We start from the raw sequence: 11787 nt of genomic DNA on the forward strand, positions 1-11787 counted from the left end.
TAAAAACTATTCTCTAATTTAAAAAATAATACATTCAATATCTAGCAAAATTAACATATTATTTCAATAAACCATTACTATAATCCAAACAGGAGTCATAAACTGAAAACGTGTAAAATTCACAGTCAAATTATAAGCAACCTACGCTCATTGTATAACGCCCCGCTTCATATATAAGGGGATGACAGAACAGCGAGGACCGTAGTCAAGCCATACCTTCCGAGGAATCAGGTCGAAGTCTCAATCAATTTTGATTTTTTGGAACACATCAATTGTTTTTTTAAATTACATTCCATTCTGTGGAGTTTGTGACGTAGAGAGTTCTGATTGGCCAGTCATTGAACGGTGAGTTTTTTTTTTAGATCAAAGGTATTATTTCAGTAATTAATTTTAGTTGTGGTCTATTTTGGACCTTTTATTTTGGAAGGTAGGGATTTAAAAAAAAAAAATTTTTTTTGAAAAATTGAATTCGAATTATTTCATGAATATTTTGTAAAGTTTATTATCGTTTAATTTTTTTTAAATTACTTTATATCCCTGAAAATCTAATAATTATAGCAAAAGATATCTTATTGATACTTTTACTTAATGTTAATCATTCTTTTTTTACAAAATAAGTTCTAGTTAAAAAAAACAAAGTAAAGATATTTCGTTGCATTGTAATAACCAGAGGAAATGTATTACATGCCACTGATCCGAAGCCAATTTAAATATTTGCATTCGGCAATTTTAACGCAACGAAAACATTATAATTTACATCGGGATGGAGAAATAAACAAACTATGAATTAACCATCAACAATTTTGACTATTAAAATCATCAGTCTAAACAGAAAATAAATAATTTAATACAAAATCTTTACATTAGGTACTAGTCAATTTTTATGCTAACCGTACATATAACTTATCTACCAAAATACATTGGTCCACTGTTCATTTATTTGATCAGTTCAAAACTTCATCATCTGATCCAATATTAATGAAAATGACAAAATGTCCGCAAGCAATATAATATCGTGGACAATTCCAATGACTATTTTAATTACGTATACAGTTAAATATCAAATTAGTTTTCCATACATTTGATAAGTATTAAACCACCATGAACTCAAAAACTCAAAGCTACAATTCTCGTAGCACCTACTACGGACGCTACGAATGTATTTGCGTAGTGTAGCATACTTTCATAAAATCTCGTAGTTCGTAGCGCTACGCGAAACATGGGGGACAGTTAGTAGTAACTTTAAACATTAGTTGTAAATCTAATATTCATGTACATCACCACTAGTTTATATTGGAGCGGTCATTTATAAGAGTTAGCACAACTCTGCCCAGTCGCGTTACAAATAGAGTATGATATTTTACTAAGTACGGGTAGTAATTTTCCGCTCTCAGAACGCATTGAATTTATATTTTAGTTCGAGTTAAACAAGAGTTAAATAAATAGATCCGTCACTGACTTTTTTATGATAAGTAGTTTTTGTAGTATTTGTTCCCTGGGGTTTTACCAACATCCCGGAAGAACCACTATCCGTAATCGGGTATTTTACCCGGAGCCTCTGTTAAAGGTCTGTTCGAGCCACCTGTATATTTGACTCTTTAATCGAAAGTACCTACTTCAATTCTTTTTGTATTAGTAATCGCCAATTTAACCAGTTACCATAAAAAATACATTCATGAAGTGATTGAAAATGAATAATTTATTAGATAGTAGCTGTATTGCTGCCAATTTTTGTGTAGCTGAGTGATCATTTAATAGTATTCCAAAAAACATTGAAGTATTAGTAGCAGTATCTAAGATTTGCATTTAATAAAAACATGTAAGTGAGTGACGCACATTTATATTAAGTACTCCGCGAGCAAAATGTTCAGATTCTAGTTTGCAACAACTATTATTTTTCGTACTTCAGAAATTGCCAGTATTTCATCAACGACATATTCTAATACAAATTCTCATAAGCATCCCCTTTGTGATATCATCGTCATCATCATATCAGCCCATTGCCGTCTTAGCTGAACGTAGAGCTCCAACAATCATAGCCAATCATCCCATTCATTTTTGGTATAAATAAAAAATCTCTGAAGAGCTGACTGCCGCATGCCGAATGAACTTTGAATTTCTGAAACTCGTTATAAGGCAGGTGAAAATTTGTGCCATCTAGAAAAAAAATAAAAGTTATGATGTCACAACTCCCACATAAGAAATATCCTGCTGAAGATCACATTCCATACAACCATTAAGGGTTAGGATTGCCAGCTAATAATAAAGAACTATTCACCACACAACCTAACATTCAGTACAATACGTACGTACAGCATAGTACGCTCATGGAGAATAAAATGACTAGCGGAGGTGCCATAACGGAAAATCTCGCGGGGGACGAGCAACGTGACTGTTTTTGTCCTTAAGCATCTTCTTTGGACAATATTTTTTTTTTGTGATACCAAATATCGTTGACAGATGTCTCAAAGAATCTGAAAGCGTCGTTAGTTTACTCATCACTGGTATTTTGGTTATGGTCGCCATACCTATTTCACCCAGAAGAAAGCCGCCTGACCTACCTGCAATATGACATCTTTTCTTGCTCCGTGAGTACGTTTAATCCTTAGCCCTTTTCTTTCCTGGTTGGAAACTTGATCACTTCATTGCGCCTTAGATGTCCGGAAGAAATTAACTGCGTAACCTGTGAACTAATTATATGCTGTACTCTTGTACGGAGTTTTCATTTGTTTTACGGTGAGTTGCACCATTTAAGGGTCCGTTCAGACAGACCGGCTCGGAGAGAAGAGCAAATTCTTAATACGTTGAAAATCGAGTATTTAGTATTTGTAGTAAGATTTATTTTTGGATGTGCACTGCTTTTGTCATTAAGAATGCTCGAAGGCGCTCGGTGTGAAATAATAAGAGGAGCCGACCGGCTCCGATCCTGTATTTTTTCTTGACGTTTGACACCAGAAAAATGCGCGACGATGCTTTCCGAGCCAGTCTGTTTGAACGGACCCTTACGATAACCGAACCATTTTCAGTTGTCAAATCACCGATTTGACCAATGGACGGCAAGAATACGTCTGGTTTAGATTCGGTTATTGTTATAGTTTAATTAAAGTATTGCGACTCAACCCGACTGTTGTTATTTATGAAGTTTAGGATCAGTTGTTTTAAATGTCATGTTCCTGGCTATGTTAAATGTTGCTGAAAGTTTTGATTACATAGTTTACGTAAATAGGCTTTTATCATTTAAAATGTTATCCGCTTGTTAATGTTGATGTCCATATAATATTGCCTTGATATGTATGCACACATATATTTATACTCTAAGTCACAAACAAGGTACACGTTCTTTCAAGGTACTAATTACCATATGCGGTTTGACGGAAGTCTTGCAAAGTCTTTTAAAGTCACAAACAATGTACGTAAGCTTTTATCAAACCACGTTTTGCAATCACGGTGGTAGTTTACATTAAGGCATAGAAAACACGTCTTCTTATAGAACGAGCTGTAGGTTTCATCACCTTACAAGCTCTTGTGTCAAAGTTTTCCCAAATCCGCCTGACGGCCTCTGACGTGGAATTGTAACAACGACTGCTGCTGAGTAGCATTCAGAGATACCGACTTTACCCAAACGGGTGTGTAACACAACCAGCTTCTAACAAAATTATTTATCATTATGAGGTAACTTAATAGCAGGAGCATTATGTAATTTGTATTTACGTTTTCTACAGGACAATTACTGTCTAAACAATTGTAGTAGACAAAAGGATACACAATTATAGGAAGACGGAAAGGGACCGACCAAAACAATGATTGTTAACTAATTTGTTTTAAAGCAACAAGTAAATATACGGAAGATATCATAAATATATATATTGGTAAAATAAGTTGGTTACAAATCCATGTAGGTATGTGTTTTCTTTAATGCCTCGGTAGCAGTGATCGAAAGAGCGACTGCCGTTTTTGGGATCACGGGTTCGAGTCCTTGGTCGGGCCGAAATAGTTTTGTGGGTTTAAAATTGTCATAGACCAGTCTATGTATTAATTCGAGGATTATAATAAAATTATGAACAAGCATAGTCAATGACGGAACATAATGGCAAAAGGGTAGGGCGTCATCACATGAGGTTCTTTAAAATGAAAATCCATTGCAGATATTAGTTTAATTTAACTTATAGTTAAAGTCAGTATATAATATTGTCGTTTATATTATTTGATCGGAACCCAAAGCAAACTTTTGAACAATATTTATTTTTGCCCCATGATTATTGATTTTGTTTGATTAAACGAAACTCAAAAAGTAAATATGTCAGTCCGTCGTAAAGGTTAATCGAGATTCATTCAGTTTTAGTTTTTGCCGTATAAAAGTGAACATTAATTACATTTCGGCTGGTTATAGTGGTTATGTAACTTAACGTGACCGAGTTTCTATTTGACGAGAAATAGTTTGTGAATGTTTTAATTATTGTACTATTAGCTGCCCCTCGGTTTGTCGGTTGCCCTTTTGGTATATCCTTTCTCAGCCTCTGGACTATCCGCATACCGAGTTTTATTTGTTTCGGGTCAGCAGTTTTAGCGTGACGAACAGAAAGTCAGAGTCACTTTAGCAATTTTAGTTAGACAGACTAGAATACTAGGTTATGTCCATGTAGATATGTTGTTGATGGTCCATGATGATTTACAGACAATTCAAACTTTGTGTCGGAATCAAGTGTCTTTAAAGTTGGATCAATATACCGAATAAGTTATTTCCTTCCCGTGATTCGGTGGCGTTATTATCAAACTTGCATATAGGTAAATCCAGTCAAACTTACACGTTTCTAATATCAGACTGATTTCCTTCAGCAACCCTGAGTTTTATGAAAATAAATGCAAAACTATACATGAATATATGTGCTCATGCACAAACTGAATTTTCATATTAACAACATGTTGCTTTGTAGACAGACGTGACTATTCAAAAATTGGTGGAAATACTAAGATTTTTAATTCGGCGAAGTAGTTTAACCTTTCTGACGTGGCAAATCATGTCTTTCTTTTCTTAATAATATTTACTAGAACGTGCTCTTTGCAACCTGTCTCTAAGTCAAAATTGTGATATCAAGAATCCTACAAACTTGAGTAACATCTACAAAATTCCATGTGTGAGATTTGACGACGACTGTCAAGTCCTTCTGCAATTTAACTTTACACATTGCTCACAGGCACACAGGCAGCCATTGCTTAATTTTACTGCCCAAATGGTTGATGTATCAACGTCTGAACTGCAGTCTTCTACACTGCAAGAATTTGCTAAATGCAAGATTTTGGGAAGACGTGATGGTCTATCTAGTGGTGTCCTTCTTAATTCTCATTCTGGTCATTGGGAAGGTATTTAACATGCCTTTTGAAACTAACTTATCATCTTCTGCCTAGCCTTTTCCCAACTATGTATGTTGGCATCAGCTTCCGGTTTTTGTAGCGGCTGAGGATCAAAGTTTTACTGCCCATCGGAGTATCTCAACCCAAAGTGGGCTACACGATATAGTAGGTAGGTACCCCTTGGTAAATCTGGCGTTCTTTATATCAGCAAGATTTTTTGCTGACTATTTATAATTTGTTTCCCACTTTTGATGTGACATCCTAATTGTATTACAAGATCTTAGTAATCCGATTAAGAGGGATATTCATTCAAGGGACCTAAAGGCTATCCCCAAGACTATTCTTCCCGGAATACATAAGATATTATAAGTATCCCCAAGTGTTTTAAAGGCTTTGCCTATACCTTTAGTAGTTTGTAGAATAACATAAAATTAAATACACATTCCCTCATCTCGAGGAAACTAATTCCCGCACCTGTCTGTGTATCTTAAATTCAAATCAGTTCAGTAGTTTTGGCGTAAAAGCCAGACAGAGATACTTTCGCATAATAAGGTAAAACTAAGAATAGTTCGTTGCAATAAGCGTAAACACCTAGACACATTATATAAACACACGTCATGTCTGCCAACCTTACATATTGGCATTTTTGTGCAGAAGATAGGATTCATATAATAAACTTATTTACTTTTTATTATTCGGCTAGACAGCTGACTAGATTTGTACTACGTACAATATAGTTTTTGTTACACCCGTGACATAACCCTCTTATTGTTATTGATAGTTAACTGTTAAAATTTATTTTAATTTAGAAATTAATAAATAATATGAGTCTTTCTTTATATTGTTTTGGGAATGTGCGTGTAGCCAATATCATGGCTTGAAAAAAAAACTGTAGGTTTATGAAACCACAAGCAAAAGCTAACTTGTAAAAGCCTGTGAAAAGCAATATTCTCACTTTTCCTATAAATTGAGTCACTAAGTCTAGTGACGAATTGCTCTGAAAGTTATTAGACACAGGATCAGAGTGTCATAGTTTCGTTCAAGAGCTTATATTTTTGGCTGATCATGATTATTAGCCATCAACTAAAGTTAAGAGTATTAGCGATGTACGATAATAGTTGTGAAGTATTTACTGACTTCATAGTGATTACTAGGTATTGGTATAGAGGGCTTCATAATGACTGAGAAGTAATATTGTATAGGTAAAAGGATGCTTGCTTGATTTTGAGTTAAGTTTATTATGTATGCTAAATTGGTGTTAACACTGTTGCCCAAAAGGACGGTGATAATTGATATAACATCTCAACTATCTTGAAAGTGAGAGATAGTTAAGCCTATTGAAATGTTCACATAGCTTCCAGATGACTTTCAATATAATTTTATTGTTAACACTTAAAGTTGAAAATCTTAAGCTAAAGTTAAAAAGTCAAAATCACTTAAAATAAGTTTAACTTTACTCATTGCATAGGTACCCTTAATTAATCAAGCTAGTGCATCCCCATAGGGTTGCCAGCACACGAGAAATAAATCAAAAAGTTTTTTCATTAACCATCATACACATTGTTTTGAAAATTATTTATTTATACCAAGCATTTCATTGTTTTCAAGGTTTTTGCGTTACCACCATGGTATTTTCTATAGGTAGGTGCATATTGATTGATTAAGAAAATGTACCTAGTCCTACTTTTACATGACATTTTACTTTATCATTTATGATGATTTGGATCAGGTGGCAATATGCACATAACTCGTTCGACGGCATAATATGAAACGTATATGGAAGAAAAATATGTACTTGAGTTCATTTCAAAATTAAACTTTTCATCACGTAAGTTGATATTGTGGGTGTGTTTATGCTTAGAAAGCAGGTGTTGATAGTCTTGCACAAATATCTTTGCCTTGCAAGATCCTTCTTCCTTCCCTCAATAATTTACTTGAAATCAACAATGGTCATTTTTGGTAAACATTCTGGGATATACCTAATACTTGATTACGCTGAACCTTCTTCTAGTCACATCACACAAAAAATGAGACTATATGATATGTTCTTTCGTTCTTCTTACTCAACAAATTATCACTTAGAAAAAAGCCTAATTTTAATGTCAGTCAATGCTCTTTCATATTTAGACTATAACATTCTTAATACATCAAACACAGTTTACATGTCTTCTAACTTCCCACGGTCGTAACGACAATCCATCAATTTCAAGTACTTTTTCTCATCATTGAAATTTTAACTTTCAGCTCTTCGTTTCAAGGTTGCAAATAGATTGGTAGTATGCACTTTACCTAATGCCCTAGTACTTGATTTTCTAGCTTAGTAGTCGTCTATGGGCTGTGAAATAGCATGCAGTAGATATCAGACTTTATGCGTCGAACTGCCGTTTATACTGTTGCAAAGTATTTGTTATGAGGATTATAAAACACGCACTTTATTATTCTCGATATCAACTAACACTTGAAAAGGATAAAATGTTTTTTATGCAAGTTCAAGTCTTTAATCTTGATTTTGCATCAAAGGAACTTTTTGGACTACTGCGGATGAAGATTTGAATAAAGATAACAAAATAACATCGCTTGAATGTTCTTTTGTTTTTCCTCTTTGAGAACAAACCCAAAAGTGCAAGTGAAGGCGTAGATGGGTTATAATACCGCGTCCAGACTTAAAAAAGTGCAATAAAATGAATTAAACGTCTTTAAATTGCGTCAATAAAATCCGAGTGCAGCTGACATCTATAAAACTGTTCAGGAGCTTCAATGAGTTCGAATACAACCAGACAGAATGATTTTACATTACACTTAATTATTTAGCAATACCTAGGTAACTAGCTATTCAGTTCTTAGATCGCCATAATCAAATAAAAATAACTGAACCTATATATTATTTTTGAATAATAATGTCAGGTATCTGATTGACATATTTTTTCCAACTATGGAATCATTCTTACCAAATGCTGCGTAATACCACGTAAAGCTCAGAAGATTTTTTTTCTGATAGACATATTATGTCTTCTCTATTCTGATAGCCACTGTCCCTTAGGCACGAAATCGTATGACTTCAATATAGAAGTTTATATGGACTACCATTACATCCGGTTAGACTGGAAGCCGACCCCAACATAGTTAGGAAAAGGCTCAGATTATGATGATATGGACTACCATTACAAATACTCCAAATGAAGCCTAACAACCAATCCCTTGTTCCAGCCACCACAATGGTAACCAACACGACACTACTCCTGATCTTCGTGACCATAGCATCAGTCACGGCACAGACCTTCCAGTACTCCCGAGGCTGGACGAATGGCAAGAGAGACGGCCACAAGAGAACTGATGACATCAGGGAGATAGCCATGAATATCGACAAGTTCCTCTCGCCGTGCCAGATTAACAAGCTCAAGTATCTGTTGGAAGGAAAGCCGGTTACTGAAAAGGTACGTGCCTATCAGTTTGAATGTTGATGTGGGCTTGAAAACTGGGTTTTTGTAATGTTAAGTGTACGAGACTGTTAAAAAGGGTAACCACTAAGTAACTCTAAGCATGACTGTTTCGTTAGTTAGGTCATGTTTAGTTAGTTAAAGCGTGACACTCACTTTGTACCTATCAATCCACGGTTAAGTATGTCATCTTCTTCCCTTTTTCGATTGACTTGCTTTACTGGATTAACGGAAGAAATATTTTAATGTTGTTATGGCTGTCTAATTTAGATTCAGATCAAAAACCGAAAAACTCGTGTGTTATAAAAAAACATCACGCAGGATAGGCTATGTAAGTTCTACACTATTCCGTAAACTCCTGTGTGTCGTTTGTCTGAATTCAGTATACGACAATTTTCCAGCCTGATGTAAGAATAACATATAACATAAATATAGCCTCCGTTAGCAAAGCACGCACGTTGTAGTTACGCATATTCTAGTAAAAGTTGAATGTGTTTGCCAAACACATAAAAGAAAACACAATCGTCTTGTTCTCAAAGATGACAGAAGTGGTTTCCATGAAGTTTAGAATACGATCTGTACTCACTCTTAGTCGAAAAGCTGCTGGCCAGTTTGTCTATACCTACAAGTTTTGTTGTGTTCAATTCTATCCCGGTTCAAAAATTCTTCATACTTTATTTGAAGCTTTTGGGAAATCAAAATTCATCTTTGTTCCTTTTGAAGCCCTCTGAGTAACAAAGCCACGTAACACATATCTGTAATATATACTGGATGCGTTCTACAATGATGCATGATGATACCTACTGCAGATATAAATGATTTTCTAATTACAATTATTTTCGCAGCTGCTGGTGCCGTGCGACATCTTAGACGACGAAGAATCTCCAAAAAGATACACCGAACGAACCCTGGACGCGCTCGTCGAAGCATTTCACTGAAAGTTCTAATTTAATTGTCTAATTATAATGTGCCAACAGAAAATGAGATTAAATTATATTTTATTTTATAGTTAGGTGATACAAGGACCATTTTGATAGATTTTATTATTGTAATATTGTTAATTAAATGTTTGTAAGTAATTTATTTTATGTAATGCATTCATGGCTGGATAAGTGCATTACTACTCATAGTCAGATTATACCAAAAATGTTTTTGTTTTTTTTCTGCTCTGTAATTCATATTGTGAATAGCTCTGACCGTAAAAAAGTTTTGTTCTGAGAAGAGAATAGTGGCCCTATCCCTGTCTCGAAATAAAACAATTAATGGTTAAGACTCTTCATAATATGGAAGATTTAATGCAAAAGAATTTTCTTATGTTTTTGATAGTATAAAATAGTTATAACAAAATTAAAAGTATAATTATGTATGTATGTATAGTGATTTCAAGATACCTATTTGGCTTAATAAATGTAATTTGTGCTATTTTGAGGTGCAGACCTTAAAAAATGAAACTAAATTATAGAATAACGTATAACAATGTTAAAAATGTTGACAACAATATTGTATTGTAACTTATATTATAAATAAAAAGGTGGAAATTGATGTATCTGGTTTGATTCCCTATATTATTTAGTTCTCAAAATAGTTACCTACTGTTTCAAGTTTCAAACTCTAGAATAGTACATTCAAAATGAAAGAAAAATACTTCCAAAGATTTCATTAGATACCTACCTATCTGTGATTACCGAAAAACTCAACTAAGGAGAAACAATCAAATTAGCAAACATAAACCTCCCTGAGGCATGCTAGAAAAAATATGTTGTGCTAGGCAAAACAACAGAAAAATAATTGGTTCAATACATTTTCTCTTCAAATAAATATTAAACGCCATCTATACTCCGAGTGAGTAACTAAAAGTCATACGTTTCGAAATTTAAACCAGCGCCATCTAGGGAGGAGTAGCGATATTACTACAATACGTAAAGGACAACTTTGTAACTTAGTTCTGCCATTGGCCGCTAGGTGGCAAAACATGTTTAAAATACACTTCATACGAGTAATGAAAAGATTCAATTAACTTTCGTAAATCTCTTTATTTTAAAATTTTTGTTGCGAAGTTATGGTTTTAGATAATGTTTATTTTTATGTGGTACCGTTAAGTAGTAACCTAGGTCTTCGGTTATCTAGGTACTTTCGTAAATAGTATTACCCTACCTACGTACTCAGTTGTTAGGTTTTCAAGAAAACCTGTTCCCCTACAAAAATGGACTTAAAATTAATAGTAACAAGGTCCAAAATTGTCTACACTTTACGGCAATTTTGTGGTTCATCTATCATTCGTAGTTTAACAAGTATCATTAGACTTTAGTGGGCAACAAATCGTGTGGAATCATTTAAAAGTAAATTAACTCCAACTAACGTCCATTGTAATTGCATTGGTATTATTTTTACATTAACGATTAGATACAGAAACTTTATGTATGCTATAATGTTAGGCATATGGCACACTAGATGTTTTAAAATTAAAACATTGGATTATGGTAAGAACCATTTTTTTTTTCACTTAAATAATATTTATTCGCGCGTAAGTAAAGGCTTTTTCTAGCTTTCGGAACAAATAAGTCCTCTAGTCATTCAAACACACTAAAATTCGTTATAAATTAGAATCAATGTTTATTAAGGGCGAAATAACATTTTATTTTTTCCAGACGTACCCACTTTTTATGAGCAGTAATTTTATTAAATAAAATCATAAATACACTATCTACCTATTAATACAGGACACATAGACCCAATAAAACTACAACTAAGTAGGTACATAATCTATAAAATACACATATCTATAAAAACCATCCCGCACATCAAAACCTATTTAGTACAAAACTACTTAAACCATAATTACTTGAGATCCAATTACGTTCCGATGTTATGCGTGATTACAAGTAAATTACGTCGATTCGGCCTCAACGAGCGAGTAATGATGGCCACAATGTATGCCTGATGAAATTGGTCGTCTGCGTGAAGACGAACGTTGAGACGTTTATAAGCTAGTGATGGG

The 11787-nt window shown here is 34.0% G+C and overlaps 1 protein-coding gene across 1 annotated transcript; it reads left to right on the top strand.

Annotated features, from left to right (window-relative positions):
* The first annotated feature begins 207 nt into the window (after positions 1-207).
* On the top strand, positions 208-10331 carry LOC110377138 (pro-corazonin). Its single transcript, XM_021335843.3, has 3 exons — positions 208-345; positions 8560-8786; positions 9635-10331. Exons 2-3 carry the CDS (start codon positions 8568-8570, stop codon positions 9725-9727), a joined length of 312 nt encoding a protein of 103 aa, XP_021191518.1. The 5' UTR covers positions 208-345; positions 8560-8567; the 3' UTR covers positions 9728-10331.
* The last annotated feature ends 1456 nt before the right edge of the window (positions 10332-11787 follow it).

The sequence above is a fragment of the Helicoverpa armigera genome, chromosome 21 (assembly GCF_030705265.1).
Source record: "Helicoverpa armigera isolate CAAS_96S chromosome 21, ASM3070526v1, whole genome shotgun sequence".
NCBI classification, from domain to species: domain Eukaryota; kingdom Metazoa; phylum Arthropoda; class Insecta; order Lepidoptera; family Noctuidae; genus Helicoverpa; species Helicoverpa armigera.

Excerpts from the sequence above, each read along its gene's own strand:
- LOC110377138 (XM_021335843.3), top strand. The coding sequence starts at position 8,568 with ATGGTAACCAACACGACACTACTCCTGATCTTCGTGACCATAGCATCA. Across the intron at positions 8,787-9,634 it reads GAAAGCCGGTTACTGAAAAG|CTGCTGGTGCCGTGCGACAT; the intron begins GTACGTGCCTAT and ends TTATTTTCGCAG.